Source organism: Neoarthrinium moseri (assembly GCF_022829205.1).
Source record: "Neoarthrinium moseri strain CBS 164.80 chromosome Unknown scaffold12_Wmoseri_CBS_16480, whole genome shotgun sequence".
NCBI classification, from domain to species: Eukaryota; Fungi; Ascomycota; class Sordariomycetes; order Amphisphaeriales; family Apiosporaceae; genus Neoarthrinium; species Neoarthrinium moseri.
Window position 1 is genome coordinate 521,114 of NW_026055126.1, and position 26,798 is coordinate 547,911.

The following is a 26,798-nucleotide window of genomic DNA, read 5'->3' on the forward strand; positions in this document are numbered from 1 at the left end:
AGAAATGCTTAACTCAAATGATCGCAGCGTTCCGCTCATTGATTGCCAGCTTAGATCATCTGCTACCCCTTAGGTGAATACAATCGGAATTTATGCTCTTCTTGCCCAGGCGCGTCCTTTTCAAAATGGTCCTTAATTTACCAGCATGGGTCTGGCTGCAGATTCTTCTCTTGATTCACCCGGCTGCAGCAAAAATGGAGGCGGCCAGATGTATAATTATCACACGGTCGAGGAGAATCACAAGTTTGGACCGACCCGAAAATCAGCCCGTTGCCAGAGGCCCATTGGTACAGGAATCGATGGCGTCTCCTGGTGAAAGTCTAAACAAGCTTGTCGTAGCTCATGGCACTAAAATGGCCCCGGGCTTTTAGGCACGAGCTTACCGAAACGTCAGAACCTCGACATCGACTAACTTATCCATGGTGGACGAGCAGAATGGTGGGATTACCAAAAAGTCGAAAGAATAAAGAGACACGGCCTGAATTTAGCTGTCGCATGTTACTTATTTTAGTATCTCGCTTTGGTCTATCACTGGATGCCCAAGTTGCTGCATTCTATTGGAACGAAAGGGAAAATTGGTCCCCATTGTGGATCTCCCTTTGGAGATTTTTTTTTTTTTTCGCTCGAACTTTTTTTTCTTACGTCGGAAAGAAAAAAAAAAAGTTCTTTTTCTTCCCCAATTCATTCCACCCCCAAACTCAAGGCCCTTGAAAAACAATTCGTGAGACTTGAACTCATTTGCCCATCTCTTCTTTTCAAAAGAGCGGAACCAGAGACACTTATCAACCAACGGGTTGTCTTGAGGTTGGCCAACCCCTGAAGCGTCGGGTCTCACCAGGCGGTCCTTACCCTACTTTAAGACGACAGCTTTTAAGTCACTTACCCATTTATCTAAAGATCGGCCTTCAAGTTGGACCTTCGATTCACACAACACGGGTTGCACGATTGCAGCTCCTGCCGCGTGGCTTTGTCGCGCTTGCCTGTGTGGTTCGGCACGCCAATCGTTGTTTTTTCTCACCTCGCACCCTGCATCTTCACCCGGAAAGAAAGAAGACCAGCATGCCCCGACATAGCACCTCGAGGGGATTCTGGGTGCCAGACATGACACAGCTCACAGGCGTAAGTAGCCCCGGTTCGTTTTTTCCCAAGCTTTCTCGTGTCGTTCCTGGCTATCCAGTTTATGGAAGATGAGCCCGTTTGACTCGTGTCTTACACCGATGGGCCATTTATTGTCATCCAGCGTTCTCAGGTGCATCGTCACTAACGTGGCCCAGATGTCGCCGTCCGCCGCGCCAGCTGCAAACGGCAATGGCACCTACGTGCAGCCGCAGCCGCAGCACGACTATGAGCACAGCGTCGATCTCAATGAGATCACCCGTCGCCAGCTCAATGAGGACATCGGCGCCTATCGGTACGACCTGGACTACTCTACGGGACAACTCCAGGCGCCCGACCTCACGGCGCAGGAGTCTCGCACGTTCCAGCTGCGCATCCTGGACCTGGGCCACCAGATCCGCCACTGCCAGCATCGCATCGAGCTCATCGATGCGCAGACGCGCCAGCCAGCTTCGTCCGGCGCCAATGGTCGCCCCATGTTCTACTACGACGGCGCCCCCAAGCGTCGCTCGACGGGCACTGGCACCCCCGGCCCGGCGCCGGCCAAGCGGCCCCGCCTTTCCAACTTCAAGACCGACGATGCGGAGGGCGACACCATCGAGGTCGACACCCAGGACGGATCGTCTGTGCAGCGCCTGGGCTTCTGGATGTGCCATCTCTGCACCGCGTCCAAGTATCTGTCCGCGGGGCCGAACCGCGTGCCTAGTGCCCCGTGCAAGTGGCCTCTCAAGGACGTGAGCAAGATGCTCAACCATTTCCTCGACATGCACACGGAGCATGACCCCGAGGAGCGATGCATCGAGCTTGGCAACGCCCTGTCGGCAAATCGTAAGCATTTGCCATTTCTCTGCAATGTAATCTTTGCTCGAGTGCTGACTGCATCACACAGGTGGCCCCTTTGAGTACTGGCTTACCAGGACCAAGGCGCAGAATCTCAGAGAGGGCGATTTCATGGGCGAATGCATCCAGACTCTGCAGAGCGGTGCTGTCCCGGAGACGCTGAAGAAGCTGAATCGGGCGGCGGCGGCGTTCCCCAATACAGCCTCGGGGGTCAGGAGGAACGACATCGTGGTCGCAGACTAGAAACCTGCTGCACGGCCTGCCACGAAAACGTCGACCGCGACCAGTCAACCACAGGTCACCACTCGGTCGCGAGGCCCGGGAGCTGCCTCGTCCACCCCACAGTCGCAGCCAGAACACGAGGAATCCAGCATCACAGTTGCCCAGGAATGGGATGGTTTCAAGCACGAGTCTGCTTTTTAGGTGTTGCGATTGCGAGAATGAGTGGAACAACCAAGTCCGATTTTGCATCCTACCTTGCTTATGATGCGTGGGGTGAGTTCATCGTCATCATTCGTGGAGACGAAACCCCGGATCAGCCTAAAATCGTAGCTTGAAGTAGCATCTTGCAGACGACAGTGTATACTTTAATGCATCGAGGAGAATGGCCGCAATCTTGGAGCGCACCCATACGCCAGGATTTCACTGGTGTACAGTAACAGAGATGGATAGAAACTTATGTAACAATTCCAAGCCCATTGACACTTACTTCTAACTTGATTTTTCTTTTCCATACCCTTACTATGGTTGATCTATGGGACTTCTACAATACTAGCTAATCCGATGATTGCCCTAGTACGAATACCTTTGAATCATCTATACGCTTTATTCGATATGAAAAGCGAGGCTTTACTCTTGCCAGACCGCCTCAACGATTCCAAAGAACCCGCTGGACACCGCTTCCGTCTTGACAACCTTGAAGCGCTGATCCGCAGCCTCGAAGATGGACTTCCACTTGCTGATAGGTCTCTCCTTGCCGTTGAACATGGCCATCAGCCTGAGGTCCGTGGCGGTGCCGTACTGCTTAAGAGACCGCGGCAGCTCGGGGCCATCAGCGCTCTTCTCCTCCTCCTCCTCGCCAGCGCCGCCGATGTATTCGATCAGCACGACCTTTGCGCCCGGCTTGAGCACGGGGATCAGGTTCCGCAGGATGGTGGTGCACTCCTCATCGGGCCAGTCGTGCAGAATCATCTTGAGGAGGTAGATGTCCGCCTGCACGGGCTGCTGGTCGAAGAACGAGTGTTCGCGGAAGCGGACGCGATCTGCCAAATCCTGCGGCAGTGCGGCGTCGAAGGCCGGTTGGACTTGCTTCAGGTCCTGCACAGTGATGTCTATCTCAGGGAACTTGCGAGCGAGGACCATGGCGTCATGGCCAGCCGATCCGCCAAGCTATGAAGGTAATACAATGAGCAGGTGTTCAAAATCAGCTTGTGGCGGAAGGAGTCGGCGACTTACATCAACAACGGTGACCTTGCCCTCGGCCGGCCACTGGTACGAGTTGAGCACGACGTCCTCGAGGTGGAACAGCTCCTTGAGGTAGCGCATGAACTCGACAAAGTTGCGCTGGCGCCAGCCCTGGCGGTCGCCGGCGCCGTCGTTCTCGAGCAGCTCCCACGAGTTGCGGAACTGGCCGAACTGGCCGCCGGCATGCAGCAGCGCGAACGACGTCTCGTCCATGCGCTGCGACAGGCCCGGCTTGCCCGCGCTGTACCGTCGCAGCGCCTCGTTGAGCACCATCAGCGGCGCCCCGGAGTCGTCCAGGATGGACGACACGAGCGCCTGCAGGCCGGTCGACTGCGCCAGCGCCGCCGACCGCGACGTGTGCTGGATGCGCGCCGGCCCCGCGCCCGCGCGGGTCTCGGCGAACAGCCGCATGGTCACGGCGTGCTGCAGCAGGCGGTAGACGACGTCCCGAGGCAGCGAGACTTTGGCGGCGACCTCTTCATACGAGGCGGAGCCGTTCACCGGCACCGCGGACCAGAAATTGAACGAGTTGAGCGTGTTCAATGCCGCCGCATTCGGGACGGCCTAAAGAAACGGGTCAATTATCCCGTCGTCGCCGAACTCCACGGGACGTCTTACAGAGTGAACATAATTGAAAACGCTCTCGCTTGGGCCCTGAGCCAGGATTTCCAGATCGTTCAGGCTGTCGAGCAGTTGTTGCCGCACCATGAACATCTCTGGCGACAGGTTGGGATACTTCGTCGGGCTGTCGGCGTCAAAAGACACTTTGGGGATCTTCTGTTCCTCGATGTAGCCATCCAGCTTCCCAGCGAGCTCGGAAATCCTAGCCGCGAGGCTGGTGAGCGTAGGTTGAGTCGATTCTGCCATGGCGTTGGTGGTTCAGGGACGGAGGCGTGTGTAACCGGGGAAGGGGGTTTCCTGCGTCGACGAGCTGCGGCCAAGAAACCATGGCGGGCTATATACCGCCAGAAACAGTCGTGCGAGACCCGACGTGTCCCATAGGATCGCCAGCATTTGCTACCGTCGGGAACCGTCATCGGATGCTAAGGAAAACCCAAGACTCGCAGCATCCACCTCGCAACCCAGGAAGCTGGGCTTGGCGAGCGCTCTAGCACCGCCGAAATGGCACACATGGGCCTTGGCAAACACGGATCTGATAAGATTATCTCCGGATTGGCATCTCGGTTGGGGGGGTTGCGGTGCGGAGAACAGGCGTGCCGTGGCGTCACATTTTTTCAGCGCAACATCGGCACCTCGATCGGAATGGCGAGCTCGCGCGCTTGGCATGGGATAATAGAAACATCACATGCGTTGAGCAGGTCAATAAATCGCGCGAATTTAAGATTGCCATAGACTCAAGTCGCTTGAAACTGTGAGCTTCCACGATGGATGTTTTCGAGATAAAGACGAGGTCCCGTAGGATCCGTACATAGCCAACGTGGCTCGTATTGACTCACTGCTTTATCCCACAAAATGACGCGGGATTACCAACTACGAGCATCCGGCTTTGCTCGTGTTTTGCTCTACAGTTCAGCTAGAAAATTCACATCATCTCATTCGTCCGTGTCGCATAAGAGTCAAAGAGTCTGGATTGGAAAGACAATGCTGCATACCATTTTATGCCTAACCCAAAACGCCTCGCCAATGCAAATGCATCCAGGATTCTATGCTTGGACATGACGACGAAAACATGGGTCGATGAAAAGTCAGGACCACGCGGGGAATATAATTATGCGTGTCCCGACACAAGTCCCTCATACGCCCGGTCGATGGCTCGGCCGCCCATTCCGGGGATGGCGCGCAGTTGCGCCAAGCTCTGTATCCGCTGGCCATCCTGATCCAAGTAGTCGACGAGGTCGCGCGCCTTCTTGGGCCCGAAGCCTTGGAGGCCCATAATCATGTTCGCATCTCCCGAGTTGATGATATCCAAAAGCTCTTGCATCTGTGGCGTCAATGGTGTATCGTCAAGGCTGCATTCCAGTTTGGTCGCCTTCACCTTTCTCGTCGGCTTGCGGCTGTGGGCAAAGCTTTCGTCGTCGTCATCCGCCTCGGCAGCTTCATAGTCCTCGTCGTCGTTGAACCGATACACCTTCTTCTTCCGTGACGGAGTACCCGCTGTCGAACTTGCATCGCGAGCCACTTCCGCAGGCGCATCCCGACCTTCGCGCTTGGCTGCGATCTTGGCCTTCAGCTTGTCGATCTTGGAGAGCAGCTTTGCCTGGCCGGGAAAGTACGGCAGTGCCATTTCGTACATCTTCAATGCACTGGAATCTTCTCCACGCTCCTTGTGCTGGCGAGCCATCAGGAGAAATCTAAGCCCTTCTGACTTGTGGTCATCGTGTCGACCATCGTCGATGCGGCGCTCGAGGGCTTCAAGACGCTTCTGCACTGCTTCACTGATTTCCGGCTGTTGCTCCTGGGCAGCTTGTGTGCGGGAGGCCAAAATCTCTGCGACCTTCTTCTCGACCATGGCTTCGATCTGCTCGGCGGATACGCTGGGCTGCGGTGGCTTTACGGGTTGTGCCAGTGATACCTGAGCCGGCCGCGTGATCTTGCTGGGTCTAGCAATGCCACTTTCCTGGTCAGAGGGTCGCTTCTGGGCTGGTGCAGTCCTCTTGAGAGCCATATTCGCAGGACGAGGAGGTACCACAGGCTTCGGGCGGTCGGTGTAGACATTGAAAGCCTTGACGGGGCGATCCGCCGCCGCCTTCTCCTTTTCCTTGGCCGCAATCTGGCCAGATGCAATGTTGTGCGCATTGGCCAGGGGCCGAAGCGGCTGTCTTGTCACGCTCAAACCGGAGCTCCCAGAGTTCGTTCGCGGGACCTGCTTATAGACAATCTCGTTCTCGATCTCTCGGACTTCGATGCGTTTGGCGCGCGAACTGACGTTCAAGCTGCTCAGGGTATCAAGGTGGTAGCTGCGTAGAGGCGCGAGGTTCAGGATCATGACGGTTATACCATTGTTCTGGCCCAAAGACAAAATCCTCGTCATCTTGGACTCGCGGAAGGGGATTCGGCGGTCTCCCCTGGAGATGGCATCGATACATTGGCTCAACACGAACAAGCTCTTGTTGATGGCGGCGGACTCGACCAGGCGCTCCTTGTTGTTTTCGGTTCGTCGGTTGTCCTCGGATCCGGCCAGATCGATGGCTGATGCAGTGCTCTCGCGAACCATGTCGCCAGTGGTCTGGGTGAGCTTGACTCGCAGAATGGCATGGCTTCTACTGCTGTGGGCATTCAGCTTGGTAGCAGCCGTGATGCGGTTGTTGTTGGCCTCGATGTAGAGCCTCTCAAAGTCCTTCAGATCCTCGCAAGGCCGCTCGGTCAGACCAACGACGTTGGTCTTGCCGTTGGCCTCGCGCAGGGGCAGGCCTGCGGGCAGTCGCTTCTCCGGGGGTTCGAACAGGTCAAAGACCTTGTCGTTGTAGATCTCGTAATACGACAGGGCGACTGTCACCGTCGTCTCGCCGTTCGAGTCTTTCATCATCTTCTTGGACCGCCGGTAGACGCCGCTCAGCAGCCTGGGAATCACCCCGCGGTCTGCCAGCTTCAGTCCGCCGCGCATGGTGTGCGTCTTGCCGGTGCCCGTGACTCCATAGGCAAATATCGTGACGTCGAGGCCCTGGAAGAGAGACTTGAGGTGGGGTGCGACTGCGTGTATTTGGCGTCAGCTCAACGTTACGGCCTCTAGCATATAGATGTCTCGTTGCGAGTACTCGTGCACGTGTCAATGTGTCTGCCGTACCTTCTGCGGAGAACAACTCCTCCTGAGTTGTGGGCTGGTCGTAGACGCCATTGAAGGCGAAGGTGAACTCTTCGGCCTCGTTCTTGGGGCTCGGGATGCGCACCAAAGTGTCGGGCTTGCCGTCCTCGGTGCTGGCCGCGTGCACGATGATGTCCTTGTCCAGCTCCTGGGGGAGCAAGGGGCGGATGCGCGCCACTACCCGTACCGACATGTTCAACCGTGCAGCCAATTGACCGTGTGGGAACGCGAGGGCATTGATGGTAGCAAGGTGATGTCGACTGCAGTCCCAATTGGCGTTTTCCAGAGCCGCCACGCCGAAATCACGTCTTGTCCTCCGTCGTGGACTGGGCTGGGTCGAGTCTGGACGCGTCCTGGCTCAGATTGTGTGCGGAATGAGAAGCACGGGCGCTGACAGACGCTGGGTGCCCCGTCCAGCGCTCGTTCCAGGTGGTGTGTGCGTGGGCTTGGGGCCCTTTTTCTCAGTGGTTGTCAGGGGCAACGGCCCCCTGTCGAGACCTGTAAGTTAGTTAACGCCCCGCGCCTTCAGGCCCCGTCAGCTTCAGAAGCTTCAGAACCCAGCCAAAGTGACGAGAGAATTGTCTGCAGTGGGCATGGCAATGGTTGTGGTTATGTAGCCTATATTGATGAAAAATTGTAACCCATTGGTCAGCATAGTTACCTTGGGATACCTCTCCTTGATTCGTTTCAAACTCGACTTCATTCCAAGTATAACTAGGATACTGCAGTTTGACCTCCTGTTCTCTGGTTCGTCAGTTACGTCGCCCTTCCACTTCTCTTTCCCCTCCTAGTCGCGGCTCTTCTCCCTAGTCAGTCATCATCCGACCGGTTTAAAGCATCGTTGCAATATCTGTCCGCCAATGTGTTCTTCTCCCTTGGGATCCAGATGTACTGCACCGTCCCGTACTGCTTCACCACCTCCTCCAGGTCTGCTGCTCTCTGGAGCAGATCCCTGTTTGCGACGTCCCACCCTTTCGAGTTCTGCCAGCCGTTGCGTGACCATTTGGCGATCCACTCATTCATGCAATTGACGGCGTAGCGAGAATCAGAGTTGATCTTTACCAAGAGGTTAGGACTCGAATCAAGCTCCTCATATCGCTGCGTTGCCCATTCAAGAGCCAATATTATGGCCTCGATCTCCGCCTTTTGATTGGTCGGTGTGCTGTTACGGCCGACCATGTGGCATGTCTTGCATCTGTGGTGCCCTTGGCCGCGCTGTCATAGAACACAAGCGGCTGCACCTCTAGACCCAGGTTTCCCATTTCCACGGCAAGCGCCATCAACATTGAATTCCATATAGTAGACCATGTCGTCACAGATGAGTGATGAGTCAAGAACCGTTGTGACCAGTCTTCTGTTCTATAATCAGCACCTCGCCGAGAACGCTCTCAGCAGAGTCTATGCGACCGCTTACCCTTAGCTCGTTGGTATTCTGACCTGCCTGCAGTCTGGTTTACGAAGCTTCCTCGTTGGAGTTGATGTGCTGTACCCCCGAGAGCTCGCAATGATACGTACTGTTCAGCTCCTGACAGCCAGCTCTGGCGCCAATGCCTCTTATAACTTGTCCAAGTCAGCCGCTGCCAGTAGCCCAACAGGCGTTCCCGCGAAGGAAGAGTTTTACCGCAAACCTGCAAGCATCGCAAAGCTCGGGGATGTTTGGATTAAATCTCTGGAAGCGAAGTAAACGGCCCATGGGTTTCGGCGTGCATTTGTAACTTTGGCCTTCTGTCCCGATGTAGGGTGCTTGATTGGTCAAAGCTCCTCAAGCTCGAGTGAAACATCTTCCAAGTCGAAGTATGAAGGTCCTCAACCTTATTGACATGAGACCTAGACATGAATGGGTACGCACTCTCACGAGCAGTCTTTCCAAATGATGTCATCGCTTGTCTTCCGACTCTCTATTGGCGTTAGGCAGCAAGAACTGGAGCGAAATACCTTGGAGCGTCGTCTTAGTTGCATTTGGAGGCAATGCTGCTACAATGCCTAGGAGTGCACTTCTGACACAGAGGTTTGGGTAGTAATAACACATGGCGACTAGCAATTTGGGGTCACTAGGATTCTTTCTTGAGTTCTGGTGAAAGGGCGCTTGTCATGTGATAATGGGAATAAGAATAAGCTCACAACTGGCGAAGTATCAACACGTTCGCCACAACCCCGCAGAAAAGGGCCTTATCAAGTAGCCAGGAGTCCCCGCGCGCTCGCGGAGGCCCTTGGGCAGGCTTGAGTTGCATCAGAATACCCAATTAAAGTTATCACCTCTTTCGCTTTGAACCAACCCCTCACAGCGCTGCTTGTGTTAAGGACGCTGGTCTACCATCGCCCACCTCAGAACTCCCGTAAGAGATTATGTTTCAGTAGGAGGAGGGCTATATGTCTGCTCAGATGCATTCGCCTTGGAATAGGGCATCAGGAATATGAATTTCCGCCCTGTACCAACTTGTTATATTCGTTCAAGCTGATCCTAGGCTGTAGGCTGCATATCAGGAGGCAATCCAGAACCCGGTCAGAAGAAGTCACTCATTAAGACCCCGGTTTCTTCAGACGATAAGAAATATAAAACATCATGCTCGTACTGTAACCTTGTGAGGCTAAAGAGACGGAAAGAAACGTGGAAATTATATTAAAAGAAGGATTTTACCTTCCTTAGCGTCGTGGATCGATGCCGTAGCTTCTATCAATGCTACTAATGTCACTATAAATTGATCCATTATTCAAAGCGTCGATAGTTTTCCGCCCCAGCGGCGCGGCGATTGTTCCACAGCTCAAGTCTCAATGTGGGCACGACTTTGTTGTAGATAGCCATAACTCCCTCGTTCTCGCCGAGCTCCTCAACTTCGGCAACCTCAGCACCAAGAACATTACGGCCTGGAACATAGTTGAAGGCCAAGGCCGCTTCCTCCAGGACATCGACGCTAGGGATCTGTTCTATATGTCGCGGTTTTTGACACACTGGCGTAAGGTCATGGTACACTCGCTGTTGTGGTTGATCTGCTTGTTCGCTTATAGATCCCGCAAGTTGTTGTGACTCCCGCATGCTTGGTGCTGGATCTCCTGGTATTTCGCTGATGCCTTCTTCGGAAGCGGGTGCACTTGCTGCGCTACTGGATTCATGATTCCGGCTTCTTGAGCCAGTGCTCAGGTTTGAAGGTGGTCGAGAGTTTAGGGACTTGATTTGGTCCTGAGGGGTGTTTAACAACACCTGTGGGTCCGAATGATAAGTATGAGGTCTATGTGCATCTGAAAAGCCATCACACGGAAGAAGTTGAGGACTAGAGGAGCCCATAAGTGAGCAGTTGGCGGGTGCGCTATTACTTTTAACTCGACTTCCCCAATTTGTAGCTCGAGTTTTATCGTCATTTGACGAGCGTCCAAACGTCCATGCAGCCAGCTCCCGTCCAAGCAGGTCAATATAACCCTGCTCAAATGGTGTACATGGTTGTGCAGGTTGACTGATCTCGTCCGTACCAAGGTCTGCTCTTTCTGTTACGTTGTCGCCACTGCAGTTTTGGTATGCTGTACGTGCTGGTTGAGACGGCCCAGACGTAATAGCAGTCGAATGTTTGTTCCCCATATTCATTCTGGATTCGGTGTGGCGGTGATTTTGACGGAAGTCAGACACTCAACTGCAGTGTGCTGGGATGCTTGTTCGCAAGATGGCAAAAGGGTTTGTTAGGCCCATTTAAATAAGAAAACTGCTGTGTATCTCCGAAGGAACCGAAAAATATAAGAGAGATTTTATGTGAACGTGTAGAAGCTCAACTTTTTGAAATGCCCTCAACCATATACCGTGGTAAACTCTAAAATCCACTTGCCTGCCCTATTCGCAAATATTATCAGGCTAGTAAGCTCATGAATAACCGTATCACATGACTGAGATCTTGTGAGTCTTTCTTTCTAACAATGTTATCTAAATTTGAAGCCAATTTTGGGTTATTATGTGGTGTGCTCGGCCAAATAGAATCGTCCCAAGCACGGGTGCTGAGCCTCGGGATATCTTGTGACTCGCAGGCAATTAGATTAGGAATCTAGTCATACGCTCTGCTCGGGCTTGCTGCCTTAACATCAACGGAGGCTGATTGAAATAAACCAGGGGTATATGGGTATATATTCATTATGTCTACGATGATCAAGGCTGAACGGCCTTGCCTCTACCAGGAGCCGCCTCGAACTTCTCTCTCCACTCGTCCTCCAGTTTGAACATCGAAACACATTCCATCGCGGTTGGTGCTCCACATTCGGGGTCTGCACCGCCTTCCAAGAGTACCTGTAAAGAAAGTCAGACCGTTATCTCACAGGAGCACAAGCAGGTGGAAACCTACCTCAATCACAGCAGGCTCCTTTTTGAAAACAGCCCCAGCCAGTGGGCTCTGTCCTCGATCGTTGACGCGGTTAGGGTCTGCGCCATGTTGAATCAGCAACTTAACTAGGTCGGCATGCCCGTGATAAGCTGCAAGCATGAGCTGAGAAGAAACGATCGTTAGCTGCTAAGTGCTGGTACGGGCAGTTTAGAAACCGTACCAGGCTGTCTCCCTTCTCGTTCGTCAGATTAGCTGGTAATCCTGCGGGCAGAGCTTGCTCGAAGACCTCTTTCTGTCCTGCACGGGCTGCATCGTACATTCGGCCTGCGAATTCGATTGCGGCTGGAGGCAGCGATGTAGCTGCTCCAGCTCCGTTTTGCGCCATCAATATGCTTGCTTGGTCAAGATGCGAACAGGAAACCGAGTTGCAGAACGAACAGCTGCCGGGAGGAATGATGGTAAGAGGATACACCAAGTTTGATCTTGATCTCGAAATTTGCGAGTCGAGTATATGTATTTGCAAGATACTCAATCGGGTCAAATTGACTAGCTAAGCTGTGCTCAAGGGTGATGGCTAGTACGCAACTAATAACGAGACGGCCGACTCTGATTTTCTAAGTGTGGACGTCATCGCCATAGCTTAAGTCTTGCTGTGGATTCTGCCGCCATTGATTGGTCAGTGCACCAAAAGCGCGGCCCCGTTACCACGAACAGCGCCGAAATGGCCGAGAGCTATCGCGACGACGAATTGGAAACAGGCTTGCGAGCGCTACACGCCGAGTTCTGCCATAGCTTTCGGTCGCTATAGTTGAGATTTCGCCAAGCATGAGCGAAGCCCTTCACGTAGTACATCTAAGGGCACCGAGTTCCAGCACATGGTAGATGCGGGCCAATAAGCCCGAGCAGTCATTTGCTTACTTGACTGCCAACAGACAATGGCGATAGTGTCCGAAGGGAAGTATGCACGGAGGCAACTATGTGCCAAGGTCTTGTTCTTGAACCACTTGAATCACTTGAATCGTTCACTTCAAGGCAGATGTCGAGGGCGTGGCTTGGTACGGGTATATAGTTGACAACGAATCTCAGACCTCGGTGGTTTCTTCCCCGGTGATAGCCGATCCTAAACGCCGCCAGCGTTGTTCATCCCAAGCTGTCGCCATCACGCGCGAGCTCGCAAGATCACAACCTCATCGCCATACATTCCACCAGTACTCTCCAGCATGCCCCCTCGGTTGAACCTCAGACTGCGCCTCGCAATTGGCAAACCCTACCTTCGGGCTTACTCCAGCGATGCAGGACCTCTCATCAACGTCGTAAACCTCCGAGCCCCCAACTCGGGTCACATCAGAATCCTTGAGCTGAACAGGCCATCAGCACGCAATGCTATCTCGAGGGATCTTCTGGCCGCCCTCCGAACCGAGATCGACGATATCCAGGCGCAATACACAGAGAAGGGCGAAGAGGTCGCTGGACTTGCAGGGGATGACGCTGGACCTACGAGAGCCTTGGTGCTCGCAAGTGCCGTTGATGCGAGCTTCTGTGCTGGCGCCGACTTGAAGGAACGGCGCGGCTTTACTCCAGATGAGTGAGTCAACAGTGATCATGAACAACGTCGATGAACTATTGACCAGGTCAAGCTAACACTTTACCCTCATACAGGACCGCAGCGTTTCTAGCCAACCTTCGCAATACCTTTACTGCCCTCTCCAATCTCCCCATCCCGACAATCTCCGCCATCTCCTCGCTCGCTCTCGGCGGCGGACTCGAGCTCGCGCTTTCGACGCAATTTCGCGTTCTCGCTTCCACAGCCACGGTCGGCCTGCCTGAAACGAGGCTTGGGATAATCCCCGGTGCGGGCGGCACGTACCGCCTGCCGGCCCTGATCGGCGTGCAGCGCGCGCGAGATCTCGTGCTGACTGGCCGCCGTGTCTCGGCGCCGGAGGCCTACTTCCTGGGCATTGCAGACCGCCTGGTCGAGATACTGCCGGAAGATGAGAGGGACGCAGTAGCGGAGGGCGAGGAGCCGCAGAAGGGGGATGCCGCGATTGCGACCAGGGCGAGGCGTCTCGTCCTGGCCGAATCCGTCAGGCTGGCGTCCGAGATCTGCGAGGGTGGCCCTGTTGCCGTGCGCTCTGCTTTGCAGGCTGTGAGCTGGGCCAGGGAGGAGGTAGAGAACGCCATGTACGAGCGTGTTGTCAAGACAGAGGATAGAGACGAGGCTTTGGAGGCCTTTAGAGAGAAGAGGAAACCTGTCTTCAAGGGACGATAAAGATGAAGTTTCTTCCGGGACAATGGTCATGGTGGCTGCTGTCCGATCAAGGTCGTCTGTGCCGTTCAGTCAGCAGTGTGGTCGTTGATCCTGAGCTGGTTCGTCTACCGTACCACAATTGGCTGCATTCTGGAACTGTCGGCCTTTGCACTTCTATTTAGTTGGTAGCAATCACGAGACCATTTCAATGAAAATATGACATCCAAGCTCACTATATAGCGAGTCAACTACAATAGAGACCATGAGTTTACAAGTCATGTCATAGAGGCTAGAGCACTCTGAAAAAGCGGCATAATGACGCACACAATGTCCACCGACAGCCATATACGAACGTGATTTCTTGCGCCCATTGCGTCACTTTGGAAGGGGGTCACGGGAGATGGCCGTTTACTCAAGTCAACTTCACGGGGGTGGGTTTCTCCGCCATGGCTGCAAGACGAAACAGGTGTCTCAATTTGACGCTGTCGTCCTCGTTGATGTAGTCGACGACGGCAGTATCTAGCATCAACAAGTCAGCCAATCGGATCAGGTACCCCGGTATCTACCAAGGGAGTTCAAAACTCACGTAGACAACTCCTATTGTCAAAGATGACCACAGACCTCGGGCTCCAACGCACACGCGCCTGGAAGTCGTGGCCTGTAATGACATGCTGCATGAGGAAGTCTTGGATCAACTTGAACTCCGGCTCTTTGAGCCCAACGATCTTGGTCACGAACTCGGCGTTCATAAACAGGCACTTCTCCCCCGTGACAGGGTGTACGCGCACCACCGGGTGGATGGTCTCGACCGGGTCCTTGCGGTAGAGTCCGCCGCTGATGCGGGCGTGGTTGATCATCTTGGCCGACGTGTGCACGGCTTGCAGCTTGTCTACGAATTCCTGTACCACGGGGGAAAGGCGCCTGGAGAATAATTTGTCAGATATTGCTTGGAGAGCGCAACGAAAGGAGAACCTACTGGTACGCCTGGTCAGTGGCAGCAAAGACGGTGTCGCCGCCGACCTCCGGCCCCTGAAGATACCCAAGCATGACGTAGCCCGGTGGCTGGATCTCGTAGGAGACATCTTGGTGCCAGAGCGTTGTGGTCGGGCGCTGCTCGAGGAACTTGGTCAGCTCCTCCCTGTTGCCATCTCTCTGGATGACGTGAAAACCGGGGTGCCCTTTGATGCTACCGGAAACGGGTTGGTAGTTCGGCTTGCCGAAATAGTTCATGAACTCCTGCTGGATGGTAGGGCCGTCGTCTATCAAATCTTGGTCCTCAAAGGCAAGGACCTTCCTTTGAGAGACAAGGTAGGCCAGTTCATCCTTTGCCCCGTCAGACAGCTCGTTCAGCTGGATACCGGACACGACACTGCCGAGTTTCGGTGTGATGTGCGACAGCTTTAGGCCCGCCTTATGAAGCTCCGGCAGCGAGATGTCTTTGACTCGGAGAGCAGGATCTTGAAATTCGAATGGGGGAAGAGGCTCGAACCAAACCTTGTCCCAGTTTGGCATGTATGCAGGATACTTGATTCTTGATAGCGTGTCATCATCTATATCTTTGTATGGGATATTGATGTCGTAAGTAATTGGCTCTTGCTCGACGACGCTAGGCATATTTAACCTTGTTGAACGTCTCTTCAGTTACGTTTCTCAGGGTTATTACGAATAGATTACTTGACCCGAGGGATGTCCAGAATTCACTTCGTCTCATGCCTTTTATAAGCAGGACGAGGAGCGGGGTCTACATATCTACATAGATCCTGTTACGTCGGGTGGTTCTCCTGAATTTGCTGCACATTTCCCAACTCAGTTCCAGAGGATCTCGTTTAACCATTTGCCAAGGTATTTAACCCATCTCAATTGCTACATCTGGCCTGGTCGAACGTGCCATGTAGACCTCACTTTCACTCTATTGGTAACACCACTGTTCTATCAAATCCAATAGGCGTCGACATCCTTCAGTGATATAAAGAGGTGGGGACTGACCACCCTTTCGAGTGTCGTAAACCTTACCCAGTCGCACGCTTACTGGCAATGAGAAATGGTGTAGTCGCACAATCTAACCGGCTCGTTGGTAATCCGAGAGTGGAGTCAATATGGATCACGGGGAGTCTAACAACGTCGTTGGACGCGCCTATGGAAGCGATTGGCTATGCTGCATACTCGCAGCAAGGTTCAAGATCCAACGTTATATATCTACGTGATTAGGTAAAAGCGACATGCGTATAATCATGTTGCCCAAGTCAGACTACGGCATTATAAAAGGCCGAGTGAGCTCCGGCGTTACGCAACATGTTGCATACCACCTTTTAAGACAAACGACTTCCTTACTTTATTTCCCAACTTCCCCAGTTGCTAAACTCCCGTGGATATTGCATGATGGCTTACAGAAAGAATGTTCTCATCATAGGTAAGCGGCATTTTTCAACAGCCTCGTCATCTGTTCCATTAGCTACCGGGCGTAGGAGCTGGCTGAGGTGACGATGACACTTCCAAGGGTATTATGGCGTGGGGGCTGTCGGCTGAAGGATTGCGATCTGTACGACGCCCAACCTAGCTGGAGATGGAGATGTGCTGTCATTCTTCTGCGCGTACGGAGTACCGGGTAGAGCCATTATGCACCCTCCTGCAAGTTCCGTAACTGCAAGAGCCGGGCTTACATGTCACCAGGCGCCAATCGTGGCATAGGCTTCGAGCTTGCTAGTCGCTTCTTGGAACGCGGCTACAACGTCTTGGGAACATACCGACCCCAAACCAAGGATGACAAATCCGTCAAACAGGCATGTTGCATACTCACGAGCGGCCGCAAGACGCCGATTGGCCCATAGGACGAGTCGCTGACGCCTCCGAGCGCTGACAGCTCTTAGCTCAGGGAGTGCGAACATTTGAGGTCGATGTTGTCGATGAGCGCTCCATTCGCCAGGCGGCGGAGGATTTTGGCGAGGGACCATTAGATCTCCTCGTCAATGTTGCGGGGGTGTATCATCTCTGGGACGATAAGCGATTCACAGACCAGTCAGCAGAAGATCTCATGAACCATTTCCAAGTGAATGTGGTAGTCAGTCAATTCTGAGACTTCGATGCAAGGCTTTATAAATGATCGTTAGACACTGACACTATACAGGGTCCGTTTCTAGCCTCCAAGGCGTTTCTGCCAGCATTGGAACGTGCAGAGCTCCCCAAGATTATCAACGTCTCCTCAGACATGGCCAGTATTGCAGGTGAGTTGGCCGACCACCGTCTCATGTGGCCTACAGCCCTGTGACTAAGCAGAGGCTATGCAGATAATGTTGGTGGGAACGCATGCTACCGCATCTCCAAAGCAGGGGTCAACCAATTGACCAAGACAATGGCTGTCGATTTGACCCAGGCAAACTCGAAAGTCTTGGCTTTAGCTGTGCACCCAGGATACGTCCCGACTAAGATGACAGGGTTCTACGGTGAGGATGAGATGGAGACCTGCATGGACTCCTTCGTAGCAGTCATTGAGAGGTTTGGGACAGCTGATGGCGACGACCTCCAGCACGGTGGCTATTACAGGTGGAACGGCGAGAAAATGGAGTATTAAGATTTGTGTGAAAGTTTGTGTTGTAGGCTGTGTGGTTTCATACAACTGGTAAGCGGGACCAGAATGGATTGCATGGATGGTGATCAGGTTCAGTCAAGTCCTTCATTAGATGCCGCGCTGGTTCTGGCAACAATTGTGCACAGATCAAATAAACAGAGACTTGCAAAGTCATTGCGTAGGCAAGTCAGACTGAAGTCTCAAGCACTGGAGATCGGAGGGTACGGCAGCACAGCTTGCACGATAACTTGTCTGACTAGAAGTTCCTGGCATGAAGTCCTTGGTCCTGCTCGTAAAATCCATGTTTGTGCCCCAGACAGACTTGACCCGTGCAACCCGTGCAACCGTGAACCTGGCAGATCGAGATGATCAACTCAAGGCCCACAGGACGAGGAAGTGAGGAGAGATTTAAGTGGTGCATCGCGGGGTAATTAGTGGGCACAGATCGAGTCCCGGCGAGTTCGTTCGACCAGGGGCCTGGGGCCAGGTGAAGCGCAAAAAGCACAAGTAACCCACAACTGACGGTGTGCCACCAGAATATAGACTAGACGTGCATACTCAAAACTGCTTGAAGGGGGATTGCCACGGTGGCCTGGGTGGTGCGCCATCCCTTACAGACAGCGGGAGATCTATTGAAGTCTGTCAATGAGAAAATAAGCGGCAGAATTCAAGCCACGGTCTGAAACTCCTGAACGTTAAGTCACGGACGTCCGGCGATCGCTCGCAGAGTTCTGGGACACCTCGCTCCATCAGGCTGAGCCTGTTGCCAGGACGCATGCAGAATGTTGACACGACGGCGTGGCAATGCGCCGGGAGCCGCCCAGCTGTTGGCGGACGAAATACATGCCTACATTCAACACGAGCCCGCATGTTGACGGTGGATAAAGACGAGCGGCCGGAGATGAATTCATAAAACGGGCAGCCGCGGTGTTATCATCTGACGAACTGGCCACCGATCCCTTGTCAGGCTTGTCTTACCAGACCGGACTTATGGAATCGTCTGGGTGATGGGCAGTGTTTGAAGGCCGCGTTGATTGAGAATGACGTTCTTCACATGTCCCACTGAATTAAGGCGTGGGTGCAATGGGGCGCCCATTCAGCCCGCCGCAACGGGGTTGGCTAGTTTGGCGCCAACTCTCTTTGGGGGGTGCTGCCGCGGCCCGTCGCCATGGCGACCGAGCTCATGCTTGTAAAGTCAACAATGCGCACATCGTATCCTTACGAAAGTAAGACGACCTGCTGCAGGCTCCAAGGTCAGATCCAAACCCTTAGTTAGATCTGTTCACAAGAGAAAAAAAGTTGTCGCAGGAGACAGCAAAGTCAACAAGAAGAACAGTCTTGTCCCCTCGCCTCAATCCAACAGGAGGTCTACAGAGTAGACAAACCCTCGCTCACCCGCAACCACTTACACCCGCCTGAGAAGGCCACCACTTAACTCTCTATAGTTCTCGTCCACCAAGTTCGCTGCTGCTGAGTACGACCCAAGCCCACAAACTGCCCGGCCTGACTGGCTTGCGCTGCGTGAGGTGAGAAGCACCCTTTCCTCTGTCCGTCGACGACGATGAGCAGGTTCGCAAGAACAAGCTGTTGGGAGACGCTCGAGAGTCGATGAAGTGAAGTACTTTGGTTGACAGGTAGATGCAGTTACGGATCCCATTGATAGCCCCATTGGCAACAACGACAACAGTCTATCGACAACACAACCATTCCGGACTCCTCTCCCCACGATGCTGTCCAATCCGCCCCCGAGCGGTCTTCATGCCCGGCACCGCCAACACCGGAGGCAAAACTCGACACCCTCGGCCTTCGAGGCCATGAAGATCGCCAGCAACCTGCCTGAGATGCACTCACATCAACAACCACAACTGCAACGACCCCAAGGACGACCACGAGTATCGCACCGACGAGGCATGAGCCTGGATACTCGACGACAACAGATGCATCCCTCGACCTTCAGACAGGACTTTCACAATACGGTAAGTGAACATACTAACACAGGAATCAACACACCACAGCATGTGCTGCGAGAAGCGCAGCAGCAACGCATAGCGCGCCCGGGCTCCCACCAGCAAGCGTACGCGAACTTGGCAAGCGACGAGAACTATCTGATCTCACCCCATACGACCCCCCAAATGCAGGGATTTGAAGGTCAGTGTTTCGATGGCCTTCCAGGGCCGCAGAATATGAACATGTCATTCGACATGTATAACGGACAGATGAATGTAATGATGAAGAGAAACCAAGAGGGCTTCTCTGACAATGCGCGCGCGTCTCAAGACTTCGAACTGTTCCCGAGCAGCACCATGTCCACCCCGACCTTCATGAGCTTCAGCGAAAGCTCAAGCGGCGCTCCCGCCTGGATGTCAGAGGGAGAGAGCTCGACCAGCCGGCGTTCGTCCCGGAGGGTAAGCAACGGAATCATGGACAGGGTCGCCAAATTCGAGAATATGGATGAAGGATCACAGAGGCTACTTACACCCCCACACCAGAATGCTCAAGGTGAGTCCTCCCTCCTTGGTGGTGTACTCGGTCAGCAATTGACTTGACCTCCAGACTACTTCCCTCTTACTCCCATGGATACCCCCCACAACAGAACCATCAAGCACAGCCGTCGGCCACAGCGCTTCATGGATGAGTATGATGAGTCAATGGAGGAGACAGTCAAGCCAAACCGCCAGATGCTCAACCGGAGATCTAGGACGACGTTCGACGAGCTGCGACAGGCATCCGAGTCGCAAACCTTCGAGCCAACTCCACGCCGGCCCAATTCCATTGCAGTTTCGGGGATGTACGATATTTCACCCACAGACGGCAGTTTCGTCGACGCAAACCAATTTGATGCCGTCATGGCCATGCCGACCCAGTTTGATGGACTGCCGGGCTCTTCCCATCCTTTGAGCGCAGAAAGTGATATCTCCCAGCAAAACTCGCCAATGACACCGCATATGGCGGGATTCAACGGACCTTTCGACATGAAACCAGACCTTCGACCTCCCGAGTCTGCTTTGGACGCCCTGTCTGGAAACGGATCGCAAGACACAGAGAAGCCATCTCGCCGAAGCTCGCCGCACCGCAGAACCGAGTCGGTTGCAAGCATTGCAAGCGCAGCCAGTATCGCGAGCCTGGACATCGAGCAGACGAAGACCACCACCGGTATTACCATCGATGATATCCATCAGTTTATCCAAGGACCCGAGCCGCGAGACAACAAGTGGGTCTGCACGTTCGAAGACTGCAACAAGCGCTTCGGCCGCAAGGAAAACATCAAGTCGCATGTCCAGACTCATTTGAACGACAGGCAATACAAGTGCCCGACCTGTACCAAGTGCTTTGTACGACAACACGACCTTAAGCGTCATGCCAAGATCCACACGGGCATCAAGCCTTACCCTTGTGAGTGTGGGAACAGTTTCGCTCGGCATGATGCCTTAACCCGACACAAGCAACGTGGAATGTGCATTGGTGCGTTTGATGGCGTTGTGCGAAAGGTGGTAAAACGAGGTCGTCCACGCAAGCACCGGCCGGACATGGACGAACGCAAGGAGAAGTCAACTCGCACTCGCAAGAAGAACCAGTCCGTGTCCTCGGTGTCGTCTCAGTCAGGATACTCTGACAGCTCCGCCGCAAATTCGCCGGAGACCATCGAGAACATCGACCAGGACTTCGAGATGCTCGATGAGCTCATGGAGGTGTCAATGGGAGGAACCATCCAGCCCAGCAGCCTTCAAGGGCTGGGATCCTCCTCTGCTCCAATGCCCTCGCTCTCCGCTCACCTGGCAGCCAATGCACACTCGCCATCGACCCACAGCATCCACTCGTATGTATCGCAGATGTCGCACATGTCTCTACATGCAGATCCCTCCGCAGACATGTTGCCGTCCCACCCAGCATCGCCTGCAAAGAGCGTTGCCAGCCAGTACAACGAGCCTCCGGAGCTGTCGCAGTCATCATCACCGCCTTCGTCAGGCCGCTTCTTCGACGTTGATCCAAGCTCGTCTCACAGCGACATGATGCTAAGTTCAGCAATGGACAATGCGAGCATCCCAACGTTGGCGGGAATGGCAGACAATGAGGACGACCTCCTGCTCCAGTTCACGCACGGCGACCCGATGTTGATGCTAAGTTCCGATAGCAAATTCGAGGAGGCCTTCAACCCGGTCAACATGTATGAGAACAACAACGACGACCTTTACTTCGGTACTAGTTGATCGGTTGGGTGTCAGCGACCACGGGGCGACAGATTGTACGATGGATTGGTGCTAGGCGTTTGATCGGACAAAAGGTTGTTTCCTTGGGATATAAAGGCTGGTATGGGACTTACGAAGCTCATGTCGGGACGTAATCATTGACTGGTAATGCGACAAGAATGTAAATTAGGGCCGGGTTTCCGACCGCAGGGTTGGCCTGTTCGGCGGCAAAGCGGCCACGGCGTTGAGAGCTGGCCGGCCATAGGTTTATCGGCGCGGGAGTTGTACTGCCATAGCACAGGGTGACAAGTTGTCTTCCGGTCTTTTTTGAAGGGTTTTGGCTTGATATACATTGGAATACAAAGGGAATTTTGTCGAAAATCACAAACTCGTAATTTGATGCAATCTGTGTGAAAGTAATGAGACAACAGTCTTCATGTAGTGCAACACGCAGTTCACCTCATCGTGCTGCTGTAGTTAATACTTGCAAGAAGCTGAGCTGCAGCCAAGCTTCTTGTGATAAGAAGCCACGGAGGCGTTGTCCGGCGCAATGCCACTTCCATCCTCAACCACGGAGTCTGACATGTTTATGGGAGTAATATAACTAGAACCTATCAATGTCCATCCCAGGTCAGAGAGGAAGACAAAATGTGAACATACCCATTCTCTAGTATCTGGTCAAACGGATCCCAAAGTTGTACACGCTTCCACTTCGCTGTGTCCCGTTGCGCTTTCAATTTTGCCCTTTGCCCCTTTGCTTGTATCTAGATTTGTACTTTTCACCTTGGCAATTCGTCTGACACAATTTCCAAGAAGCCGAAGAGCTACATCAGGAGTACTAGGGGTTCCTGGACTACCAAGACGACTTGGACTTCTAGACGTGCTAGAGTTGCCAGCAGTGTTCGGTGCAACTTCCACGACACCCGCCACCAGTCGCTTCTTGGGGAATTATGGTGCCTTGGGGATCGACAAAGAACGAATCTCGTTCTCGGATCAGTAGAAAACGCGATAAATTCGTTTCTCGTTCGTAAATAAGTATGTTTGTCGGCAAAAGCAATATTGGGGCGACTAGGGTCTTCAGCCGCCTTGTCCCACTAAGAGTACCTTCAATCCAATTGGCCCCGCCGTGTGCAAACGCCCACTACCCCAGCGGACGAAACGTTGACCACTACTCCCAAGCGGAGCTCAATTTCCAAATTGTCCATCCATTGGGAGCGCCCAGTGTAAATCATTCCCTTCGATTAATGCTCTTTGGCGTACCAAGGTAACAACGTGTTCCAACCCCCGTGGTAATTCTTGGGGTAAGCCTACCGCAATAAGTATCGCGGATCAAACATTGGAGGCCATCGCCCACCACCATCACCATGTTCAATCCTGCAGTTGCAAACTACCTGACGCAGTTCTATGCACTTGGGAACACGCCGGCAGTCGACCTCGCAAGGGAGCTTCCACACGGTGTTGACGCTGACTGCCTCCTGCTCGGGTGTGGTGATGTTCGCAACATTCTTTTCACAGCATCTTCTCGCCAAGGGCTTCGTAAGATGATCTATCCTACCTTCGGGTGTCTTTACAGCCGCTGACTTCACAAGCACCAAGCAAACTGGACATCACGTGTTGCGATATCCAACCTGCAATTATAGGTGCGCATTCCCTGGATCCCTTTCTTCAGTTAACTCATCTGACTGTTCAGCCCGGAATGTCTTCCTGTTCTCTCTGGTTACAGCTGAGCAGAACCCCACGGATCATTCAACAGCCTGGTCTATCTACTATGATCTCTACCTGAGAGGGGAAGTCATCGAAGTTGTTCGGACTCATCTGGCCCGCCTCCTGAACGCGTCCAAATCACTAGAGACCTGGCGCGGAACGTCATTCAACATCCTGCAAAGCTTCTGTGATGAAGGGACTCTCCGTTTGGTCAGAGCCTGCTGGTTGAGCATGAGTTCTGCGACGAGCGACGCCAATTCCAAGAACAACTTTGTGGAAAATTTGCAGAGGACCACACGAGCTCAAGAAATGCTATTTGGAAAGGTTGACCGTTCTCAGATCCTCACCGGTCTGAGGTCCGCCGCACCTGTAGCCACCCAGGCCATGTCAGATACCCAACTGAGAGGCTTCAACAAGCACTGGTGGGAGCACGGAAGTTTGACTGAATCCAAGGCACATGTACCCAATCCTCTGTTTGCAGGCCCTCTGTCACCGAACACATTGCTGCATTATGGAACAGATCCGCTTCTTGGCTTCCACCTTGCGTCGGCGTTCATCCAGCTCGCGCCTAAGTCGCCGCTATCCCCCGAAGATGGTGACAACAGAGGAGCTGGTAAAGCCGTTCATGCTGCCACTTCGCAGTTCCGGGGGTGGTTGAAGGCGTTCCAACACTCACGCGAAACGATAAAAATCAGGTGGATGATAGCCGACGCTCTTACGTTTTGCCACGTCCTCCAGGTTCCCCTCGACTCTCGAAACCTGTCTTCAAACATGTACAGGCGCCAGTTTGACATGACTACTTGCGATCTGGATTCCCATGAGTATGGCACTTTGGGGAATGCTCCCCGACTGTTTGATGTGGTTGATACATCCAACCTAGCCGACCATTTCGGGCCACTGAATTACCTGGTTGCCATCAAACCGTTGCTCAAAGATGCTGCAACTTCCACCGTCTGGCTTGAAACACTACTTAAGACAGAGAACTCCCGGCAGGCACATTTCGAATCTCTCCTATGCGGTCCTAGTACGACTATCTCTCTTCTTCTGGGTCTCAGCGCCATTGAGACTTGGACTAATGCCTCAACAATATCTTGTGTCGATGAATTTTTCATTGCTGCTGCATTGGGAAACTCTTCCCCGCAGATCCATTCCCGCATGGCCTGGAAACTCAACAAACATGTAGCTGGAGATGGAAAATCTACTACGAAAGTGCGGATGGACCCTGACGCTCTCGTCGGGGTCATCTGCGGGATTTGCTCCAAGATGTTCGCGCATGCGACCGCCGATGGTTCTCAATCAAACCATCCAAGGAGTGCGTATCCTCCCTATCATTGCGGCAGCTTAGCTGCTCTTATCTCACTCATCCGAACGAACATCGATTCCAACTGGCCGGAAGTCCTACGGCAAGTGAGTGAAACCCTCAGCCAAAGCTCCTACGCCTTGTTCAGGCAGGAATTGTGGACACAGCTGCACTTATATGGACTTCATGAAGAACCGCAGAGGCATGGTGTAAACCCGGCCGCAGGCAGGTTGCACTCTTGGAACTCGATTCCTGACATCGTTTCGCTCACGCTCGTCATACCCCGGGCATGCTTGGACAAGCTGTACGCAAGCGAGTATCTGAAGGTCGTCGCCCCTACTCTCCAACTAGTAGTGGCGCCTAGCAAGAGCCCCGGTCACGATCAGCAAAGTGTGTTTCTAGACCTGCATGTAGGTTTTGGTCGGGTCTCTACCCAAGAGGTTTCTGATGGCGGCATCTCCATCTCTGTTCGGGAGGATAACGCAGGTTGGTCAGGCGATTCGCCATTAGTGGTGTCCTGCTACGTGCCTTCTTCGATCCTCCAAATTGACCCAGTTGCAACAAGCATTAGACTGGCAATTCAGACTACAAAGGCCGCCCTCTTGACTTACCGTGTTGCCGGTTTTGGTCCAAATCTTTCGGTTTACGAGGCTTCAATAACTGATACAAGTCATGTTTTCATCACGAGGCACCTCCCAGGTTTACAAGGTCCATCAGTCATCACTGGTAGCAGGAGCCAAGAGAAGCGTGTAGGCTCTCATAATTCCTCGGAAACTACCTGGATATCTTCTGGACTAGATGAGCGTTCACACAAAGTCCTTAATCTGACAGGTCACGTCGATTTCGTCTCGGACCTTGGAAAGAAACTTCTGGCTAACAAGTCTCCCATTGAGCTACAACAATCTTCGCCTTATGTCATTAACATCGTCTTCGGCAAGAATAAGTTGATAGCTCCGGTGGCGTTCCCCCTCCCAGTGTCTACAGAGTTGAGCAAAACCCGCATTGCCCGGAAATCTGCTTACGTAGAAGTCATCGCGCAGATAGCGGATCCGCTGAACTCGGACTCCTTGGCTGGCTTCATGTTCCCTATTGTTCTTAGTCCCGACTTGATGCCCACTCTACTAAGCGGACACCATCTCAACCTTGATACCCTGCCCATTCTTGACGTGGATCGGAAATACAAGAGCCAGAATCAATTCTTGAACACTCTTGTAGGAAGCCAATTCTCGGTTCGAGAAAAACCACTTCGCAACCTAGAACGGTCAAGCCTCGGCATCTCGACTAATCTGCGCCTAAACTTCAAAGAGTCGATTTTTACCATGTTCATGCTCTCCTCTGGGCTTCAAGGGGGCCAGACGGGCATGTTCACACTCAGCTATGGCGACCTAGGAGTTACTATGTTGATCTTCGTTCGAGCAATCCGTATCGATGGGGCTGCAGGTTCGGCTGTTCTGGATGCTGCGGTGCTTCCTCTCACGATGGATATCGTTCGTTCCAAGGAAATGGAAGAGTTCTTGTTGCTCTTACGCGAGTTACAGCTCTGCCAGATCAATGTTGACGATAAAGAGTTGAGTTTATGGCGCCGCGTTATCCCGGCCCTTGTGGAAAGGTGCCGCACGTGGTCACACACAGAACGCTGCGAGTACAGAAAACCTGGCGCGACCATCCCGTTAACACAGGAAACTGGCAAACAGTTCCTATGTAGCTGTGGAAACGGCCAAATGCCCGACAACTTCCTCAGTATCCCTGAATGGGACGTTGCCTCAAAGCATGCTGTGCGGATTGCGATCAGCCCAACCTTTTCAGTCCCTTTCGTGGAGGATGTTCTTGACACAAGCCCTCTAAAAATGAAGGGAAAGATGGAGGACTTGATGGTTGAGAAGTGTCGCAGTTGCGGAAAGACGAAGGCGGCCAATGGTGGTAAACTTATGGCCTGTGCGCGGTGTAAGGAGGTATCGTACTGCAGCAAAGACTGCCAGAAGGCTGACTGGAAGAAGCATCGGATGGAATGCTCAGCCGATTGACATGCGTGTATATAACATGAGCACGCAGTCGAGTGACGATGACCGTCTCCTAGTACCCAAGTTCGCAAGGAAACATAACCAATCTGGAGCCTCTCCTACATTCTCAGCTCGTGAAAAGGCCGCCATCTTTGCCTTCCTTGGTAACATCAATCGCATTGTCTTCTCGTCGCTGCGCTTTCGATCGGTAGGAGTGGCGTCAGCTTGTTGTGCATACACTTCGGGACGCGAAGAAAATTATGAATTACACGAACATATGAGGTCGCGATACAATAGCAGCAGTGGGACTTTT

The 26,798-nt window shown here is 53.2% G+C and overlaps 11 protein-coding genes across 11 annotated transcripts; 5 read left to right on the plus strand and 6 right to left on the minus strand.

Moving 5' to 3' along the window:
- Positions 1–1,059: 1,059 nt before the first annotated feature.
- JN550_004532 (uncharacterized protein) lies at positions 1,060–2,199 on the plus strand (the record flags this gene model as incomplete). The annotated part of the gene is made up of 3 exons (XM_049316058.1): positions 1,060–1,119; positions 1,275–1,944; positions 2,006–2,199. 3 exons carry the CDS (start codon positions 1,060–1,062, stop codon positions 2,197–2,199), a joined length of 924 nt encoding a protein of 307 aa, XP_049173604.1.
- A 606-nt stretch (positions 2,200–2,805) lies between these two features.
- Positions 2,806–4,287, minus strand: JN550_004533 (uncharacterized protein; the record flags this gene model as incomplete). The annotated part of the gene is made up of 3 exons (XM_049316059.1): positions 2,806–3,345; positions 3,412–3,984; positions 4,039–4,287. The coding sequence occupies 3 exons, from the start codon at positions 4,285–4,287 to the stop codon at positions 2,806–2,808; spliced, it is 1,362 nt and encodes a 453-aa protein (XP_049173605.1).
- An 862-nt stretch (positions 4,288–5,149) lies between these two features.
- JN550_004534 (uncharacterized protein) lies at positions 5,150–7,376 on the minus strand (the record flags this gene model as incomplete). Its single annotated transcript, XM_049316060.1, has 2 exons — positions 5,150–7,071; positions 7,166–7,376. The coding sequence occupies 2 exons, from the start codon at positions 7,374–7,376 to the stop codon at positions 5,150–5,152; spliced, it is 2,133 nt and encodes a 710-aa protein (XP_049173606.1).
- Positions 7,377–7,993: 617 nt separating this feature from the next.
- JN550_004535 (uncharacterized protein) lies at positions 7,994–8,362 on the minus strand (the record flags this gene model as incomplete). Its single annotated transcript, XM_049316061.1, has 1 exon — positions 7,994–8,362. The coding sequence occupies one exon, from the start codon at positions 8,360–8,362 to the stop codon at positions 7,994–7,996; it is 369 nt and encodes a 122-aa protein (XP_049173607.1).
- A 1,528-nt stretch (positions 8,363–9,890) lies between these two features.
- On the minus strand, positions 9,891–10,217 carry JN550_004536 (uncharacterized protein; the record flags this gene model as incomplete). Its single annotated transcript, XM_049316062.1, has 1 exon — positions 9,891–10,217. One exon carries the CDS (start codon positions 10,215–10,217, stop codon positions 9,891–9,893), a length of 327 nt encoding a protein of 108 aa, XP_049173608.1.
- A 1,092-nt stretch (positions 10,218–11,309) lies between these two features.
- Positions 11,310–11,866, minus strand: JN550_004537 (uncharacterized protein; the record flags this gene model as incomplete). Its single annotated transcript, XM_049316063.1, has 3 exons — positions 11,310–11,447; positions 11,503–11,643; positions 11,702–11,866. 3 exons carry the CDS (start codon positions 11,864–11,866, stop codon positions 11,310–11,312), a joined length of 444 nt encoding a protein of 147 aa, XP_049173609.1.
- Positions 11,867–12,701: 835 nt separating this feature from the next.
- JN550_004538 (uncharacterized protein) lies at positions 12,702–13,750 on the plus strand (the record flags this gene model as incomplete). Its single annotated transcript, XM_049316065.1, has 2 exons — positions 12,702–13,066; positions 13,141–13,750. 2 exons carry the CDS (start codon positions 12,702–12,704, stop codon positions 13,748–13,750), a joined length of 975 nt encoding a protein of 324 aa, XP_049173610.1.
- A 391-nt stretch (positions 13,751–14,141) lies between these two features.
- Positions 14,142–15,343, minus strand: JN550_004539 (uncharacterized protein; the record flags this gene model as incomplete). The annotated part of the gene is made up of 3 exons (XM_049316066.1): positions 14,142–14,248; positions 14,316–14,650; positions 14,706–15,343. The coding sequence occupies 3 exons, from the start codon at positions 15,341–15,343 to the stop codon at positions 14,142–14,144; spliced, it is 1,080 nt and encodes a 359-aa protein (XP_049173611.1).
- Positions 15,344–16,108: 765 nt separating this feature from the next.
- Positions 16,109–17,297, plus strand: JN550_004540 (uncharacterized protein; the record flags this gene model as incomplete). The annotated part of the gene is made up of 4 exons (XM_049316067.1): positions 16,109–16,139; positions 16,597–16,787; positions 16,854–16,950; positions 17,014–17,297. The coding sequence occupies 4 exons, from the start codon at positions 16,109–16,111 to the stop codon at positions 17,295–17,297; spliced, it is 603 nt and encodes a 200-aa protein (XP_049173612.1).
- A 1,165-nt stretch (positions 17,298–18,462) lies between these two features.
- On the plus strand, positions 18,463–21,502 carry JN550_004541 (uncharacterized protein; the record flags this gene model as incomplete). The annotated part of the gene is made up of 5 exons (XM_049316068.1): positions 18,463–18,483; positions 18,740–18,820; positions 18,929–19,270; positions 19,331–19,793; positions 19,848–21,502. The coding sequence occupies 5 exons, from the start codon at positions 18,463–18,465 to the stop codon at positions 21,500–21,502; spliced, it is 2,562 nt and encodes an 853-aa protein (XP_049173613.1).
- A 1,343-nt stretch (positions 21,503–22,845) lies between these two features.
- On the plus strand, positions 22,846–26,509 carry JN550_004542 (uncharacterized protein; the record flags this gene model as incomplete). The annotated part of the gene is made up of 2 exons (XM_049316069.1): positions 22,846–23,017; positions 23,172–26,509. The coding sequence occupies 2 exons, from the start codon at positions 22,846–22,848 to the stop codon at positions 26,507–26,509; spliced, it is 3,510 nt and encodes a 1,169-aa protein (XP_049173614.1).
- Positions 26,510–26,798: the final 289 nt, after the last annotated feature.